This window comes from Bombina bombina, chromosome 3, assembly GCF_027579735.1.
Source record: "Bombina bombina isolate aBomBom1 chromosome 3, aBomBom1.pri, whole genome shotgun sequence".
Lineage (NCBI taxonomy): Eukaryota > Metazoa > Chordata > Amphibia > Anura > Bombinatoridae > Bombina > Bombina bombina.
Window position 1 is genome coordinate 180,188,082 of NC_069501.1, and position 20,469 is coordinate 180,208,550.

Below are 20,469 nucleotides of genomic sequence, written 5' to 3' on the forward strand. Positions count from 1 at the left end.
GAACAATAGAAAATAGACATTTTTTTACTTTATCTCTCATACCCGACTGGGAGTGCAATTTCTGCTGCTGGCTGTATTTATATAGCTTGTCAATAACCTATAGTTCAGTATTGTTGGGGATAGTACAGGCAAAATCAGCTATTTCAAAAGCTGATATAAAGTCAAAGGAGCTATTTGCAAACAATTTAATACACTGCAGCAGGTAAAATGGATCATTGGGAGGAAATTAAAGGGGAGGAAAATTCTGTGGAGTTACGAATGAGTCAGCACCGATTGGCTAAAATGCAAGTCTGTATATAGCACTGAGATAAGGGGGCAGTTTGCAGAGATTTAGATACAAGGTAATCACAGAGGTAAAAAGTATAAAATTGTAAAATTGCCCCCTTATCTCAGTGCTATATACAGACTTGCATTTTAGCCAATCGGTGCTGACTCATTCGTAACTCCACAGGAGTGAGTACAGTGTTATCTATATGGCACACATTAACTAGCACTGTCTTGCTGAGAAAAGCTAACAAAATGCACTTAGATAAAGCTGGCCTGCAGGGGCTTAGAAACACTGCTGGTTATGCAGAACTGGGATATGGGTAATTAAGGGATTATCAATCTTTTTAAACAATAGAAATTCTGGAGTAGCCTTCCCTTTAATGCATTTTTGCAGAAAATATATTGGCTATCTAAATCAAAAAAGCAACCTATGCCTTTCCAATTTGAAGATATGTTATTGCTTAGCGCTTTAACTGTTGTAAGATGAAAAATTTAGATTTCATAAATGATGCTATTTTGTGCGGAAGGTATATCATTTTTGCTATTGGAAAGCAAAAAAAAAACGACCTTGTTTTAATAGATTTTTGGCTAAATTTAGATCTCAATTGATAATTGAGCAATATGATAATTTAATCAATACAGAGCTAGAAGTAAAAAAGTAAAAAAATAAACACATAATAAAACTATGCACTTTTGCATATACTGTACTGAGTAGGAGCTGGCGCCTCAAAAGTGTGCATAAAAAATAAATGTGCATGGTTTTATAATGGAAGCATATTAGAATCGTGTCCTGGTACTAAATTTAATAGCACTGGACAAAAAAACAGCTAAATTTAAAGTTTTAGTCTCTTACCATAGAAGAGCGTTTGTTGCACCCTTATAAACAAGGGTCTAAAAGTGTGCACGAACAAATATGTTGTAAGAAGAGCGCGCTCCCGAAAATGGACGTCACACGTTCAACGTGAGTCCGCCGCCTTTCCGTCGCCATAGTAACTGAGGTATAGCGTCTCTAGCAACCTCTGTTGGTATGGACCTCGCTCACTAGGACAGTCCTCCTTTCTCTGGTTGAAGACCAATGGCGTTGCGCGGATGCACAATCACGTGACTCTGCTTAACGTCGCCTGGGCTTAGCTATGGCTGCTCAAGCATTTGGAGCATACGGGTGAATAGAAGATTAGGGTGTCTGTAGACGGTGTCACCGGATGGGTAAGGAGTACAGGATGATCCAATCCGCACTGTTTTGCTTACTACACATCAATTTGTATTGTAAATACCCGTTTATACCTGCAATGTCCTTAGGCCTTTCTCCTGACACTTTCTCATGGACCTAAAGAGGATGTTTATAATCAACTCATTATATTAGTGAAACATAATAGATAAATGATGTAACCAAAATATGTTGTGAATTGTAAAAAATAAAGCTGGTGTGTTTGGCCAAGCTCAATTATTTTACTATACAATATAGACTGTGATTGCATCTATATCTTAGAGTTTATCTGCCCCTCAGGTGTTTTATTTGGCTGTAAACTGCCTTAGACTTTTGTTAGATATGAGTGTATGTGCTTCTGTATCACAACATTGTTGTCGTTTTTTAACATGGTTCATGGATACAATGAATACAAATAGACCCACATACTTACAGATGTGGCCGAAAGTATAGGTACCCATACACTTTATTAGGAAAACTCACAATTTTTCCTGAACGAACTAAACATTACCAAAAGTATTTGTTATCTTACTCAAGTTTGATGGGTTCATTTTCCCAACTGTGAGTTTCAGTGATTTTTTTCAGATGTTCGGTGGGATTCAGATCTGGACTCACTGAAGACCACTTTTGGAATGGTCCAATGTTTTTTTTTTTTTTTTCTCATCCATTCTTGGGTTCTTTTTGAGGTATGTTTCAGGTCATCATGCATTTTGGCAAACTTTAGTTGGACTTTTTTTGTGTTTCTCTCTTAAAATGCAAGGGTATGAATACTTTCGGTCACAATATTGTACCATCACAACTTTCCATGTGATAAAAGCACAACTTTTAAGAATGTTACCATTGATGTCTTTTAAACATTTCTGTATTTGATCTATGTTTTGACTTGTCCTACCCAATCATGTCTCTGGTAACAGTGCAGTCAATTCATTTGGAATAATAGAGTGTTTTTTTTTTTTGTAATTGCTTCTTCAAAGTGTTCCTTGTTACTCATAAGATTGTGAAACCAAGCTCCTGTTTGGGCGATAAAACTATTTAAAATACAGAATGTTTAAGCCCCAGTATATTATTTTATTATATGAAAAGCTGGTAAATTATACAATTTAACTAAGTGCCTTGCAAACTTTTTTTTTATAATTTTTTTTACAGCATATATAAACATTTTAAAGGGAATTCAATTTTACATTTAATTCCCTTTTTTTAATTTCTGAACTATTAACGTTTGTTTGACTTTTGTGTTTCTTTAATGCATATACAATTGTTCTCTAGTTCTGGACTGGTAAGACCTAATTGCAGTAAATGAGAAATACCTTTTCTTTTATTTAATAAGTGGGCTAATGTTTTATTTTTTTGACTGGTAGCTAATGTGTATAATCTAACATCAGGACCCCTTATAGAGTTTGCTTATAGATGTTGCTTGAACCTTCTTGGTAATAGGCATTGTCAGTATAGGGTATCCAACTTTGTTCATTGATGCATATTGGCTAATACATTTAAAATTTCTCTATATCTCAGTTATATTCTCCCCACCTCCCATACACAGACTTGTACCCCTCTTATCTTTATTTAATTGTTTCCATTTCCTGCTCTTCTCTTCCCCTTCTGATGGGCTACCTTTACTATTAAATGTTTTTTGCACAAAAATGTAGCATCTAAAGCATCTTCTTAATAAGTCTATAGTCTGTCCTTGTATTTGAATATTTAAAGTGAAAGGTCCAAATTGAAATGTGCATTTTCATTTTAAATGGAAACATTTTTGCAATATAATTTCACTAGCAAATATTAATAAATAAGTCGTTTTACACCTACCTAACAAAATCCAAGCTGCTTGTATGTAGACGTTCGTCTACACAGGCTACCCTCTCCCTTCTCAAAGCTGCTATCTCCCTGCTTGTTTCACTGCAGTGCACATAAAGGGATTCCCTATTAACATCAGCAATGACATTAGCGGCACAGTCAAGTCTGTTGTGAGCATGATAATAAGCACGATCCAATAATGGGTTGTGTGTGACTTTTATAGGTGTTTATCAAACATAATAGTGAATATAAGTTACTTTTAGGTATACCTCTTGCTAACTATTCCATGAAGTGTCTTAGATAAACCTCTATCCATTGCTATCCTCTGGCATCCTCGGTGCCAACGGCCATAAACTAACAAGGGTGGTCATGTAGATACTAGCAATTGCGTACTAAGGTGGTGGGGGCGTTATGACTATTATAGTATCAGCAATGATTGGAGAGAAGCCATGAAGAAGGCTTGTTGGTTGTGCTAAATTCTTTTGTTGGCTAAGCCCTTCTCTAAGGGAGAAGCAGTATGGGGTCGGGGGCACACGGAATTATAAGGTAAAGTTTAAAAAAATATATATTTCTGTTACCAAATGTGTTCATGTTATTGGGTTAGTCTGAGCTTTAAATGAGTATTAGATTTTTTTTTTTTCTGACAATTTTAAAAGTTATGTCTTTTTCCACTCCCCCTGTACCATGTGACATCCATCAGCGAATCACAAATGCATACACGTACCATGTGACAGCCATCAGCCATTCACAAATGCATACACACTTACTCTTGCACATGCTCAGTAGGAGCTGGTGACTCAAAAAGTTTACAAAGACTGTGCACATTTTGTTAATGGAAGTAAATTAGAAAGTTGTTTATAATGGCATGCTCTATCTGAATAATGAAAGTTTAATTTTGATTGAGTGTCCCTTTAAGTCTTCACTGACACACTACTGCCAGCTCTGTGAGCAGGTATGTTTTTTTAATCCCTATGCTCTAGTCACATGTATCATGCATGTGTATGCTAGTGATGAAACAATAACTCTTACTGGATAGAATTATATTGCACAAATTCTTCTATTTAAAGGGACATTATACACTAGATGTTTCTTTGCATAAATGTTTTGTATGGAATAAATGTGATCAAAAGAAAAAAAACGGAGTGAATAAATATACGTGGTGCCACTCACGTATAATCAACCTAAATAAATAAAGTTCATATAAGGATATGTGTACTTTTCCCGGCACTCTTCAATCTTCTGTGTGGTCTCTCTTGATCCTTATAAAAAAGAAGAAATATGCCACATAGCGTAATTCTGTAATATTGTTGCAATAAGAAACTTGTGTCTGTGCAAATGGTTACTCACATGCGGTAGAGCTATAGCCTAGCTCAGGTGGAAGCGCACACCCTCTTTTATACTGTTGGGTAAAACAGATTCTTGTTCTTGTCGTTCAGATAAATGAATTTATTAAAACATCATAAAATATATATATAAAATAGCGTCACCAGACCTGCTAACAACACCTTCTATAATAAGTATAGGCAATACAGTGTAGTAATTGCTCAATATGAGCTTAACAGAGTACTAGAAACCGTGGTAAGGAGTGTAGAAACTGAACCACACAACCTCCCCCAGAAAAACCAGTAACTGTTGCTCTCCTTATTGGTGTGCAGGTATTTAGGAAGGCGCCAAGGAACAAACAGTCCAACGTACGTTTCGCATTAAGCTTTATCAAGGATGGTGTGCGCATGTCCAAAACCTTCATTTAAGTCATTCAAAAGCTTTAAACCGGATATCCGGTATAGTGTCCTCCATCTTTAAAATGGGCAAACATCTCAATTCGTGGTCATCTTAAAACTTAAAATAGAGATTTTCACAATGAAAGCTTTCATCAATATATGCATAGACATTGTTAAAGATAGGAACATTCAGCAAAGAAATATTCAAATTAAGTTCAAAAACATTAATTATTATTCAAATTCCATAGACGAACTTATCCTCTAAGTACCGTACCATATAAATAGAGAGTAGAAATGTATAAATTCTGAGCATAAAGGGAAATATATCCGTAAAGGTATACATCCTACAATATATTTAGTAACCGTGATGTTTTCCTTATTACCCAAAAACCAGTATCTGGTGCAATATATAGATGAAGAAAAATCTATCACAATTCTAGTCATCTTACAGCAATTCATCAATACCTAATTCGTAAATTTTAGTGACTACTACCGGATAATTTGATTAAATTTAAGATGTGTACATTTGAATTGTCAGCTTATGTTGTTTTATACTGATATATTAGTACTAGGGATGGAAAGTTTTATGTTTAATTTAGATTCTTCAGAATTACTTGTTGGGGGGTATGTATGTTGTTTATAAAAAGTGATGAAGTTCGAAATCCTTATTGAGGCCATTTGGTATGAGGCTATCCATAATATGGATCCATTTCATCTCCAAACGACCCAATTGGTTCTGTATATCTCCTCCTTTCCACCCATGTTCTACCTTCCTGATGCCCAAAAATTCTAGATCCTCTGGTCTTCTATTGTGTTTTTTGTCAAAGTGTGCTGATAATGTATGTTTCTGAAAACCTTTCTTTATGTTGTATATATGTTCGTTCAACCTTACTTTTAAAAGCCTGGAGGTGCGTCCTATGTAAATTAGATTACACGTGCAGCGTAACAAATATATTACATTTTTGCTGTTGCATGTGATGACTTGGTTAATGTTATACTGCCTTTTCCCATCCATGGAATGAAATTTATTGCAAGTTTTAGGTCCCTTTTTCATTTCTTTACAGGCACTACAAAATTGGCACCTTCTAAAGCCTTCTTGTAATGTAGGTAACCAGTTGCTAGTTGGATTAGTACCCTCTGTCTTTTTTATTGTTTTATGCGTGAGTTGTACTTTTAAATTTGGAACCTTTTTAAACATTATATACGGTTTGTCTTCTATGAGTTCAGACAGGCTTGGATCTCTAAATAAAATTCCCCAATGTTTTTGTATAATTTCTCTCACTTCTTTACTTTGGGTGCTGTGTTGTAGGATCAATCTACTTGCTGAATTATCTGTTTTTGATAACCAGTAGTTTTTTTGCTTATACTGGAGTAGATTTTTTCTGTCCAAGTTTGCCACTTCTACTATTTTCTCTTCTAAGAAATTATTTGAATAATTCTTCTCTACAAATCTTTCTTTAAGTATTTTAGATTGAGTGTGAAAGACCGCATCATCCCTACAGTTGCGCCTAAGGCGCATAAACTGTCCCTTTGGTATATTTTTTAGCCAGTGTCTTTGATGGCAGCTGTTTAGATTGATGTAATTGTTTACATCTATACTTTTAAAGAAGTTTTTTGTTTTTAAGCCCTCATTTTCTATATATATTTCTAAATCAAGAAATTCCACTTTTGTTCTACTTTGATTCCATGTAAGAGTTATATTAAATTCGTTAGATTTAAGATGTTCCTTAAATTCTTTTAATTGATCCTCCGTTCCTGACCAAATCAGGAACAGATCGTCTATGTAGCGACGATAGGACACCAGATATTGCGCCCAGGGGGAATTGAAGATGTATAGATTTTCCCAATTGGCCATATATAGGTTGGCATAACTGGGCGCAAATCTGGTGCCCATCGCCGTTCCACTTATCTGTAAATAATATGTTTTATTAAACCAGAAATAATTAGTCTCTAGGATGATCCTAATACCATCCAAAATAAATTGTAGCTGTTTAGGGTCAAGGGTGGTATCCTCTTTCAAGATGTCACGTACTGACGTAATCCCTAACTCTGTGTCTATTATGGTGTATAGGGATGTGACATCTCCAGTGACTAGTATCCACTCTTTATTCCATTGGATGTCTTCAAGATAATTCAATATACTGATAGTATCTTTCAGATAAGATTTTGTGTTCTTAACATATGTTTGTAGGAATGAATCTATGTATGCCGATAGGTTACTGGTATGTGAATTTACCCCAGACACAATGGGCCTCCCTGGAGGATTTATGGGATCTTTATGGATTTTTGGGAGTATATAAAAACTTGCAGTTTTGGGAAATTGGTTGCATAAGTATTGGTACTCCTTCTTGTTTAAAATACCTTCTTTTAATCCATCGTTCAAATATTTCTCAATTCTTTTTCTGTAAACAAAAACAGGATTTGAGTCTAATTTTTTGTATGTATTTAAATCATTCAGTTGTCTGAGACACTCTTCATTATATTTTTCCCTGTCCATTATAACAGTGCCTCCGCCCTTATCGGCCGGCTTCACCACTATCTTGTCATTATCCTGTAGTTGTTTTAGTGCTGTTTGTTCTACTTTGGTCAAATTTGAAGTATAATTAATTTTAAGGTGTTTAATGTCTCTATGGACTAATTCTAAGAATGTTTCCATTGGGGCTGACCTAAATTGCGAAGGATTGAATAGTGACCTATTTTTGACTTCTGCATGTTTGTATTTATTTGGGTCAGGAGTCTTATTATTCACAATAGGACTGTTAAGAAAGTATTTTTTAATACATAAGTTACGTATAAATTTCTGCACTCCTATATAGGTGTCAAATTTATTGATTCTATAACTGGGTGCGAAATTAAGACCTTTGTCCAGAACAGAAATTTGTGCTCTTGTTAGTTCTATCTCGGATAGGTTAAAGATACCTTTTCCTATCTCTTTATTGTCAATTCTCGCTACTTCAGTTATGTTCTTATTCATTATTTTCTTCCTTTCCCTTAATATTCTGTTCTGTCCATATTCCTTCTCCTTTTGTTGAACAGGTCCGAGTTTGTGCGATTGTATTTTCGTTTGCCTGCTTCTAAAAAAACTTCCTCATCTTCTTCTGAGCTAAATCTATTTAAGTCCTCGAATCTGTTATATGTAGGGATATCTTCCTGATAATAAACTCTTTGTTTTTTAAAAGGGTTTCTAGGTTGCTGCCATTCATTATCCTCCTTCCTTTCCTGTTCTATACGATGGTAATTCCCCTTATGTTGTGCATAATTCCCTGACTGATGTTGATTCTTTTTATACCCTTGTCTGGATTCCTTTTCGTTGTTATGTGAGTAATAGTTCTCTCTCTCTCTATGTGCCAGCGTATGGTAATGATGTTTGTTATTATTGCTATTATTATATGTATTTCTATTGTAGTATCCGGGTCTCATTTCATTATTTCTATTCTCTACAAAGAATTTTTCTTTGCTATTGTTATAATTATTTACTCTCATATTCTTGATTTTAAAATTCCTTTCCTTCCTTTCCTTATAGTCCTCATGGTCTCTAAAATATTTCTTTCTTTTAGTATTTTTTATTTCTTTCTTTAAGGTATCCAAATTATCGGCTATTTTTTGTGATAATTCATTGTAACTTTTATTGTTCATATGTGGAATTATTTTTTGCTCTAACATATTGATTTCTTCATTTGCTTCATCTAATAATTTTTTTCTCTCACTTATAATTAGATTCATGAGTTTCTTAGTACATTCCTCTAAAATATGATTCCATTTTGTTATGAACATTAAGTTATCCTGTCCAAATGTCGGATTTTTTAATATTCTCAGCCCCCTTGGTGTGATTTGTTCCTTTAAGTATTTCTCTAATGTGACTATTTCAAGATGGTATTTAATTTCCTTAGACATTAGTTTTTCTACTTCTCTTAACAGATTCTCCAAAGAATCATTAGTGTTTTCGGAGTTATCAAAAAAATCATCCGCACATGATGTAGTTGTGCGTCTGTTCAAAAATAGAGACATAGCGGTTCTATTTAAATCCTTTCCGGGATCTGGTCTAACTACGTGTATCTGCAAATTTATTTTGTTAGAACAGACACGATGACTCGGGTATTAAATTCAGGTAGTAGTGTTTGTTACTTTTTATGATATTCACTAATAGGTACAGTTATTTTGGTGTAAGTCTGCCTATTTCTACAAATAACGGACAGCGTATTGCTTAAAAACTGTATATGATACCAATATGTAAGAAACTATTGTTTAGCGTGCTCTATAGTGAAACTATAGTGAAACTATTGTTTAGTGAAACTATTGTTTAGCGTGTTCTATAGTGCTTAGTATAGTATTTAAACAAACTATTGTTTAGCGTGCTCTATAGTACTTAGTGTGACTATACATAACTTATATATATATATATATAATCTCATACAAAAACAATATCAACCAAAACAATATCATATAAATTGTAAAATGTGTGAAGTGTGTGAAATGTAAAACCTTATGTGAAGTTCACTCAGATCGCTTCGTGATAATTATATAAAAAAGTTATACAAAAAGTTATATAAAAAGAAAGTGCTACACAATATTGCGACATCAAATGATATACAATAGCTTAACCTAGCAGCCAAGTTTACAAAAAATAGTGAAGTAAGGACTAGACCGTACAGCCTAGTGTACAATAGATGTGGTATAAAAAACAAAAATGATAACAAATACCAAAGTATCACAAAAGGAAAATGAATGGAATAAATGTGATCAAAAGAAAAAAAACGGAGTGAATAAATATACGTGGTGCCACTCACGTATAATCAACCTAAATAAATAAAGTTCATATAAGGATATGTGTACTTTTCCCGGCACTCTTCAATCTTCTGTGTGGTCTCTCTTGATCCTTATAAAAAAGAAGAAATATGCCACATAGCGTAATTCTGTAATATTGTTGCAATAAGAAACTTGTGTCTGTGCAAATGGTTACTCACATGCGGTAGAGCTATAGCCTAGCTCAGGTGGAAGCGCACACCCTCTTTTATACTGTTGGGTAAAACAGATTCTTGTTCTTGTCGTTCAGATAAATGAATTTATTAAAACATCATAAAATATATATATAAAATAGCGTCACCAGACCTGCTAACAACACCTTCTATAATAAGTATAGGCAATACAGTGTAGTAATTGCTCAATATGAGCTTAACAGAGTACTAGAAACCGTGGTAAGGAGTGTAGAAACTGAACCACACAACCTCCCCCAGAAAAACCAGTAACTGTTGCTCTCCTTATTGGTGTGCAGGTATTTAGGAAGGCGCCAAGGAACAAACAGTCCAACGTACGTTTCGCATTAAGCTTTATCAAGGATGGTGTGCGCATGTCCAAAACCTTCATTTAAGTCATTCAAAAGCTTTAAACCGGATATCCGGTATAGTGTCCTCCATCTTTAAAATGGGCAAACATCTCAATTCGTGGTCATCTTAAAACTTAAAATAGAGATTTTCACAATGAAAGCTTTCATCAATATATGCATAGACATTGTTAAAGATAGGAACATTCAGCAAAGAAATATTCAAATTAAGTTCAAAAACATTAATTATTATTCAAATTCCATAGACGAACTTATCCTCTAAGTACCGTACCATATAAATAGAGAGTAGAAATGTATAAATTCTGAGCATAAAGGGAAATATATCCGTAAAGGTATACATCCTACAATATATTTAGTAACCGTGATGTTTTCCTTATTACCCAAAAACCAGTATCTGGTGCAATATATAGATGAAGAAAAATCTATCACAATTCTAGTCATCTTACAGCAATTCATCAATACCTAATTCGTAAATTTTAGTGACTACTACCGGATAATTTGATTAAATTTAAGATGTGTACATTTGAATTGTCAGCTTATGTTGTTTTATACTGATATATTAGTACTAGGGATGGAAAGTTTTATGTTTAATTTAGATTCTTCAGAATTACTTGTTGGGGGGTATGTATGTTGTTTATAAAAAGTGATGAAGTTCGAAATCCTTATTGAGGCCATTTGGTATGAGGCTATCCATAATATGGATCCATTTCATCTCCAAACGACCCAATTGGTTCTGTATATCTCCTCCTTTCCACCCATGTTCTACCTTCCTGATGCCCAAAAATTCTAGATCCTCTGGTCTTCTATTGTGTTTTTTGTCAAAGTGTGCTGATAATGTATGTTTCTGAAAACCTTTCTTTATGTTGTATATATGTTCGTTCAACCTTACTTTTAAAAGCCTGGAGGTGCGTCCTATGTAAATTAGATTACACGTGCAGCGTAACAAATATATTACATTTTTGCTGTTGCATGTGATGACTTGGTTAATGTTATACTGCCTTTTCCCATCCATGGAATGAAATTTATTGCAAGTTTTAGGTCCCTTTTTCATTTCTTTACAGGCACTACAAAATTGGCACCTTCTAAAGCCTTCTTGTAATGTAGGTAACCAGTTGCTAGTTGGCGCCTTCCTAAATACCTGCACACCAATAAGGAGAGCAACAGTTACTGGTTTTTCTGGGGGAGGTTGTGTGGTTCAGTTTCTACACTCCTTACCACGGTTTCTAGTACTCTGTTAAGCTCATATTGAGCAATTACTACACTGTATTGCCTATACTTATTATAGAAGGTGTTGTTAGCAGGTCTGGTGACGCTATTTTATATATATATTTTATGATGTTTTAATAAATTCATTTATCTGAACGACAAGAACAAGAATCTGTTTTACCCAACAGTATAAAAGAGGGTGTGCGCTTCCACCTGAGCTAGGCTATAGCTCTACCGCATGTGAGTAACCATTTGCACAGACACAAGTTTCTTATTGCAACAATATTACAGAATTACGCTATGTGGCATATTTCTTCTTTTTTATAAGGATCAAGAGAGACCACACAGAAGATTGAAGAGTGCCGGGAAAAGTACACATATCCTTATATGAACTTTATTTATTTAGGTTGATTATACGTGAGTGGCACCACGTATATTTATTCACTCCGTTTTTTTTCTTTTGATCACATTTATTCCATTCATTTTCCTTTTGTGATACTTTGGTATTTGTTATCATTTTTGTTTTTTATACCACATCTATTGTACACTAGGCTGTACGGTCTAGTCCTTACTTCACTATTTTTTGTAAACTTGGCTGCTAGGTTAAGCTATTGTATATCATTTGATGTCGCAATATTGTGTAGCACTTTCTTTTTATATAACTTTTTGTATAACTTTTTTATATAATTATCACGAAGCGATCTGAGTGAACTTCACATAAGGTTTTACATTTCACACACTTCACACATTTTACAATTTATATGATATTGTTTTGGTTGATATTGTTTTTGTATGAGATTATATATATATATATATAAGTTATGTATAGTCACACTAAGTACTATAGAGCACGCTAAACAATAGTTTGTTTAAATACTATACTAAGCACTATAGAACACGCTAAACAATAGTTTCACTAAACAATAGTTTCACTATAGTTTCACTATAGAGCACGCTAAACAATAGTTTCTTACATATTGGTATCATATACAGTTTTTAAGCAATACGCTGTCCGTTATTTGTAGAAATAGGCAGACTTACACCAAAATAACTGTACCTATTAGTGAATATCATAAAAAGTAACAAACACTACTACCTGAATTTAATACCCGAGTCATCGTGTCTGTTCTAACAAAATAAATTTGCAGATACACGTAGTTAGACCAGATCCCGGAAAGGATTTAAATAGAACCGCTATGTCTCTATTTTTGAACAGACGCACAACTACATCATGTGCGGATGATTTTTTTGATAACTCCGAAAACACTAATGATTCTTTGGAGAATCTGTTAAGAGAAGTAGAAAAACTAATGTCTAAGGAAATTAAATACCATCTTGAAATAGTCACATTAGAGAAATACTTAAAGGAACAAATCACACCAAGGGGGCTGAGAATATTAAAAAATCCGACATTTGGACAGGATAACTTAATGTTCATAACAAAATGGAATCATATTTTAGAGGAATGTACTAAGAAACTCATGAATCTAATTATAAGTGAGAGAAAAAAATTATTAGATGAAGCAAATGAAGAAATCAATATGTTAGAGCAAAAAATAATTCCACATATGAACAATAAAAGTTACAATGAATTATCACAAAAAATAGCCGATAATTTGGATACCTTAAAGAAAGAAATAAAAAATACTAAAAGAAAGAAATATTTTAGAGACCATGAGGACTATAAGGAAAGGAAGGAAAGGAATTTTAAAATCAAGAATATGAGAGTAAATAATTATAACAATAGCAAAGAAAAATTCTTTGTAGAGAATAGAAATAATGAAATGAGACCCGGATACTACAATAGAAATACATATAATAATAGCAATAATAACAAACATCATTACCATACGCTGGCACATAGAGAGAGAGAGAACTATTACTCACATAACAACGAAAAGGAATCCAGACAAGGGTATAAAAAGAATCAACATCAGTCAGGGAATTATGCACAACATAAGGGGAATTACCATCGTATAGAACAGGAAAGGAAGGAGGATAATGAATGGCAGCAACCTAGAAACCCTTTTAAAAAACAAAGAGTTTATTATCAGGAAGATATCCCTACATATAACAGATTCGAGGACTTAAATAGATTTAGCTCAGAAGAAGATGAGGAAGTTTTTTTAGAAGCAGGCAAACGAAAATACAATCGCACAAACTCGGACCTGTTCAACAAAAGGAGAAGGAATATGGACAGAACAGAATATTAAGGGAAAGGAAGAAAATAATGAATAAGAACATAACTGAAGTAGCGAGAATTGACAATAAAGAGATAGGAAAAGGTATCTTTAACCTATCCGAGATAGAACTAACAAGAGCACAAATTTCTGTTCTGGACAAAGGTCTTAATTTCGCACCCAGTTATAGAATCAATAAATTTGACACCTATATAGGAGTGCAGAAATTTATACGTAACTTATGTATTAAAAAATACTTTCTTAACAGTCCTATTGTGAATAATAAGACTCCTGACCCAAATAAATACAAACATGCAGAAGTCAAAAATAGGTCACTATTCAATCCTTCGCAATTTAGGTCAGCCCCAATGGAAACATTCTTAGAATTAGTCCATAGAGACATTAAACACCTTAAAATTAATTATACTTCAAATTTGACCAAAGTAGAACAAACAGCACTAAAACAACTACAGGATAATGACAAGATAGTGGTGAAGCCGGCCGATAAGGGCGGAGGCACTGTTATAATGGACAGGGAAAAATATAATGAAGAGTGTCTCAGACAACTGAATGATTTAAATACATACAAAAAATTAGACTCAAATCCTGTTTTTGTTTACAGAAAAAGAATTGAGAAATATTTGAACGATGGATTAAAAGAAGGTATTTTAAACAAGAAGGAGTACCAATACTTATGCAACCAATTTCCCAAAACTGCAAGTTTTTATATACTCCCAAAAATCCATAAAGATCCCATAAATCCTCCAGGGAGGCCCATTGTGTCTGGGGTAAATTCACATACCAGTAACCTATCGGCATACATAGATTCATTCCTACAAACATATGTTAAGAACACAAAATCTTATCTGAAAGATACTATCAGTATATTGAATTATCTTGAAGACATCCAATGGAATAAAGAGTGGATACTAGTCACTGGAGATGTCACATCCCTATACACCATAATAGACACAGAGTTAGGGATTACGTCAGTACGTGACATCTTGAAAGAGGATACCACCCTTGACCCTAAACAGCTACAATTTATTTTGGATGGTATTAGGATCATCCTAGAGACTAATTATTTCTGGTTTAATAAAACATATTATTTACAGATAAGTGGAACGGCGATGGGCACCAGATTTGCGCCCAGTTATGCCAACCTATATATGGCCAATTGGGAAAATCTATACATCTTCAATTCCCCCTGGGCGCAATATCTGGTGTCCTATCGTCGCTACATAGACGATCTGTTCCTGATTTGGTCAGGAACGGAGGATCAATTAAAAGAATTTAAGGAACATCTTAAATCTAACGAATTTAATATAACTCTTACATGGAATCAAAGTAGAACAAAAGTGGAATTTCTTGATTTAGAAATATATATAGAAAATGAGGGCTTAAAAACAAAAAACTTCTTTAAAAGTATAGATGTAAACAATTACATCAATCTAAACAGCTGCCATCAAAGACACTGGCTAAAAAATATACCAAAGGGACAGTTTATGCGCCTTAGGCGCAACTGTAGGGATGATGCGGTCTTTCACACTCAATCTAAAATACTTAAAGAAAGATTTGTAGAGAAGAATTATTCAAATAATTTCTTAGAAGAGAAAATAGTAGAAGTGGCAAACTTGGACAGAAAAAATCTACTCCAGTATAAGCAAAAAAACTACTGGTTATCAAAAACAGATAATTCAGCAAGTAGATTGATCCTACAACACAGCACCCAAAGTAAAGAAGTGAGAGAAATTATACAAAAACATTGGGGAATTTTATTTAGAGATCCAAGCCTGTCTGAACTCATAGAAGACAAACCGTATATAATGTTTAAAAAGGTTCCAAATTTAAAAGTACAACTCACGCATAAAACAATAAAAAAGACAGAGGGTACTAATCCAACTAGCAACTGGTTACCTACATTACAAGAAGGCTTTAGAAGGTGCCAATTTTGTAGTGCCTGTAAAGAAATGAAAAAGGGACCTAAAACTTGCAATAAATTTCATTCCATGGATGGGAAAAGGCAGTATAACATTAACCAAGTCATCACATGCAACAGCAAAAATGTAATATATTTGTTACGCTGCACGTGTAATCTAATTTACATAGGACGCACCTCCAGGCTTTTAAAAGTAAGGTTGAACGAACATATATACAACATAAAGAAAGGTTTTCAGAAACATACATTATCAGCACACTTTGACAAAAAACACAATAGAAGACCAGAGGATCTAGAATTTTTGGGCATCAGGAAGGTAGAACATGGGTGGAAAGGAGGAGATATACAGAACCAATTGGGTCGTTTGGAGATGAAATGGATCCATATTATGGATAGCCTCATACCAAATGGCCTCAATAAGGATTTCGAACTTCATCACTTTTTATAAACAACATACATACCCCCCAACAAGTAATTCTGAAGAATCTAAATTAAACATAAAACTTTCCATCCCTAGTACTAATATATCAGTATAAAACAACATAAGCTGACAATTCAAATGTACACATCTTAAATTTAATCAAATTATCCGGTAGTAGTCACTAAAATTTACGAATTAGGTATTGATGAATTGCTGTAAGATGACTAGAATTGTGATAGATTTTTCTTCATCTATATATTGCACCAGATACTGGTTTTTGGGTAATAAGGAAAACATCACGGTTACTAAATATATTGTAGGATGTATACCTTTACGGATATATTTCCCTTTATGCTCAGAATTTATACATTTCTACTCTCTATTTATATGGTACGGTACTTAGAGGATAAGTTCGTCTATGGAATTTGAATAATAATTAATGTTTTTGAACTTAATTTGAATATTTCTTTGCTGAATGTTCCTATCTTTAACAATGTCTATGCATATATTGATGAAAGCTTTCATTGTGAAAATCTCTATTTTAAGTTTTAAGATGACCACGAATTGAGATGTTTGCCCATTTTAAAGATGGAGGACACTATACCGGATATCCGGTTTAAAGCTTTTGAATGACTTAAATGAAGGTTTTGGACATGCGCACACCATCCTTGATAAAGCTTAATGCGAAACGTACGTTGGACTGTTTGTTCCTTGGCGCCTTCCTAAATACCTGCACACCAATAAGGAGAGCAACAGTTACTGGTTTTTCTGGGGGAGGTTGTGTGGTTCAGTTTCTACACTCCTTACCACGGTTTCTAGTACTCTGTTAAGCTCATATTGAGCAATTACTACACTGTATTGCCTATACTTATTATAGAAGGTGTTGTTAGCAGGTCTGGTGACGCTATTTTATATATATATTTTATGATGTTTTAATAAATTCATTTATCTGAACGACAAGAACAAGAATCTGTTTTACCCAACAGTATAAAAGAGGGTGTGCGCTTCCACCTGAGCTAGGCTATAGCTCTACCGCATGTGAGTAACCATTTGCACAGACACAAGTTTCTTATTGCAACAATATTACAGAATTACGCTATGTGGCATATTTCTTCTTTTTTATAAGGATCAAGAGAGACCACACAGAAGATTGAAGAGTGCCGGGAAAAGTACACATATCCTTATATGAACTTTATTTATTTAGGTTGATTATACGTGAGTGGCACCACGTATATTTATTCACTCCGTTTTTTTTCTTTTGATCACATTTATTCCATTCATTTTCCTTTTGTGATACTTTGGTATTTGTTATCATAAATGTTTTGTATATTATCCATTTATATAGCCTATAGTATACAGGTTTTTAAAAAAATAAATGTATTGTTTTGCTTATTTTTAAATAACATTGCCCTGATTTTCAGACTCCTAACCAAGCCCCAAAGTTTTAAAGTATACTGAAGTATACCTACTCCAGCTTGCTTCTGTTTGTGTAAAGAGTCTTTTCATATGCAGAGGAAGGGGGAGTGTCTGTTTTTTTGCTATACACCCACTTTTAGTGGGGTTTACAGCTAACCTTTTCAACAGAGCTAAACTTGGAGCTTCTAAGTAAGTTTTTTTTTAAACGGTTTTACACTGGATTTTTAGATCAGTATCTGTGCATATTATTATTTATAGTAGTGTCTTTTACATGAAGTTATGTGGAAATTGGTGTATACTGTCCCTTTTAAATTTAAAATGCACCTATTCGCATTTCAATTTTGAGTACCATAAATATACTTATTAGGGAAATTCATTAAGCTACTTATATTTTCCTAAGAACTCTGTTTACAAACAATGGTAATAGTTTAATTATACTTTAAGTATGCTGATGCCTTGCCTGTGTAAAGTGTTTTTCTTTATTCTTATTTTAGGGTTTGTGAGAATAATTACATTTGTTATCACTATATTATTGGTTTGTGTCATACAGACCACATAGTCTCTTGATTATATTTAAATGTATAGTAAAGGAGCAATCATTTGTAATATATACATTTGTTTAGGCATATTTATTTAGGCACATTTGTTTCCTCCTATTTAATGGTCTTTGTTTATACTCACTCTGTTGTGTGATTTTATTGATATGAAAGTTTTTTTGTTTTGGTTACAGTTGTTTTCTTACTTTTACCAGGGTTTACAAAGCCATAATTAATACTCTTGGAGAGAACTATACGTGGATGTAGTCCTGGGTGATTCAAGAGGATGAAGCCATTTTAGAAGATTCTGGTTTTGTGACATTTTGTTTTTTTTTGTTTGTTTGTTTTTTACTCCCTTGGTTCTTATGGCCAAGGATTTGGAATGTTTAGCTTGATGGCGAATTGCTGTGATTGGTTAAAACGATGGAGAGAACCAGTGAGGTACGTTTTAAGAACCTTCAATAACTACAAAAACAATCTCTTTTTTGGTTATGTATTTCTGTACCTTTCCCACTTTGTAATCTCTCACTCCTCCCATGCTCTGTTGTGTCTGTTTCTATTTGCTTCATTATTTTTAGGACTGTATATTAGGTTTTTCATTTATACAGCAACACAGCACACTCAATATCTGCCGCTAACTTGGATGCTCACAAATTGGTCAAAGGAATACATTGAAGATCTGGTTACTGCATTTAGTGAAATGGTGATAGACTCAATTCCACATCAAGACCTCTTCATACTTTTCTTCTGCTGATGAGAGATATTGAGATTGAAACAGCTGTGCAGAAGTTGTTTTGTTTTTGCTGCACCTACTCCATAAGGGGATTTCTGTGGTCAACACAGTACTGAAATCAAAAATCATATTTTACCCAGAGTTCTCTAGTGCATTGACAACAATGTATATGGAAAAGCTTTTGCCTGGTGTGCTAATTGGCTATACAATAAGTTTTGTGGTTTTTAATTTTATAAAATGGAGGATATTAATCTCATGCTTTTATCTCACCATAACTTGAGTATTGTTTTTACCTAACTTACAGCCAAACATGCTAGCCTTCAACCAAACGTAGTGAAATACAAACAAGAGCATTAACCCCTTCACACTGCTAGGACGTTCCATGCCATCCTAATAGCACCGGGCTTTAAGGCCATTAGGACAACATTGAAACTTCTACCATATATATCCTGTAGCTTCCCCCTTTGACAAAGTGAAGAATCGGCCTGGGGGCCTGCCTAGCAGTGTAGGCAGTCCCTCATGATCTAATCCCCCCTTGAAATCATGTGATCGCTTCAATGATTTTACTAATAGTGTTTATATTGGAACTTCATTCTGATGTTAACGCTATAGTAACGACACAAAGCGGTTAACGTTATCTTTCCTAAACACACAAAACATGGAAGTTGACTAAACACTCAAAACAGAATGGATTCAAATTCATGCCACTTCTAAAGCTTACAGCTCTAGGTGGTTAACGAGGGGATCACCCAGAGCTCTGAGTTTTGTGTATGAGAATACAGCTGTAAATACTGCAAACAAAATTAAAATATTAAAGTGATTGTAAATTTTACATGTTTCAAAATAAAGTCCTGAATCTAAGCAATATTTTAGAGCGACTTTGATAACTTCTTAAGAAAATGCGCTGTAACTTAATTTTTTTTCTGAGCTAATGGTTTAAACTGTTCTCCAATTGTCGCTCTAGCCCTACGGCACTCACATAATTATTATTATTTTTTTTGTAGCTAGTGCACTGATAGCAGAACAGTTTAAAGCATTTGCTCACAAAAAAAAAAAATACTTTTGAAGTGGGTGTCAGGGTATTTGAATTTCAGCACTACATTAAAAAGTAAGTATTTTATTACAACTGATGAACTAAACTCCATTTCAGATATTGCTAACATCCCTGATCTGTTTGTACAAAGGGGAAAGTTTATCATCAAAATGTATTTTCACAATTTATTTAGTTTACTTTTTCATAAATGCTTCGTGTGACACTAGAGGATCAGTATTCAAGCACCATGCCCGGTCACATAGGTTGCAGTGATGTGTTTTGTGTTAGTGAAACATGAAACCCACATTTTTTTTCTTTTGCGATTTAGATAGAGCATGCAATTTTAAACAACTAATTTGCTTAATTCTCTGGGTATCATTTGTTGAAAAGTATATCTAAATAGGCTTAGTAGCTTATGGTTGGTGGCTGCACATAGATGCCTTGTGTGATTAGCTCACTCACGTGCATTGCTTTTCTTCAACAAAGGATATCTAAAGAATGAGGCAAATTAGATAACATAGATAACATTACCCCTACCCCGCATGCCCGATGTCTCTGGGTCACATTTGACTCAGATCTTTCCTTCACTCCTCACATTCAGTCCTTGGCTACAGCCTGCCGCTTCCACCTTAAAAACATCTCTAAAATTAGACACTTCCTTACACAAGACACAAC

The 20,469-nt window shown here is 34.0% G+C and overlaps 1 protein-coding gene across 1 annotated transcript in view; it reads left to right on the forward strand.

Annotated features, from left to right (window-relative positions):
- Positions 1-1,343: 1,343 nt before the first annotated feature.
- Positions 1,344-20,469, forward strand: part of LOC128653007 (ADP-ribosylation factor-like protein 13B) — a gene marked incomplete in the record, with an annotated part of 226,677 nt that continues 207,551 nt past the window's right edge. The window contains 2 exon segments of the mRNA XM_053706039.1: positions 1,344-1,473; positions 18,244-18,469. Of these exon segments, the coding sequence (XP_053562014.1) occupies positions 18,411-18,469 (59 nt within the window).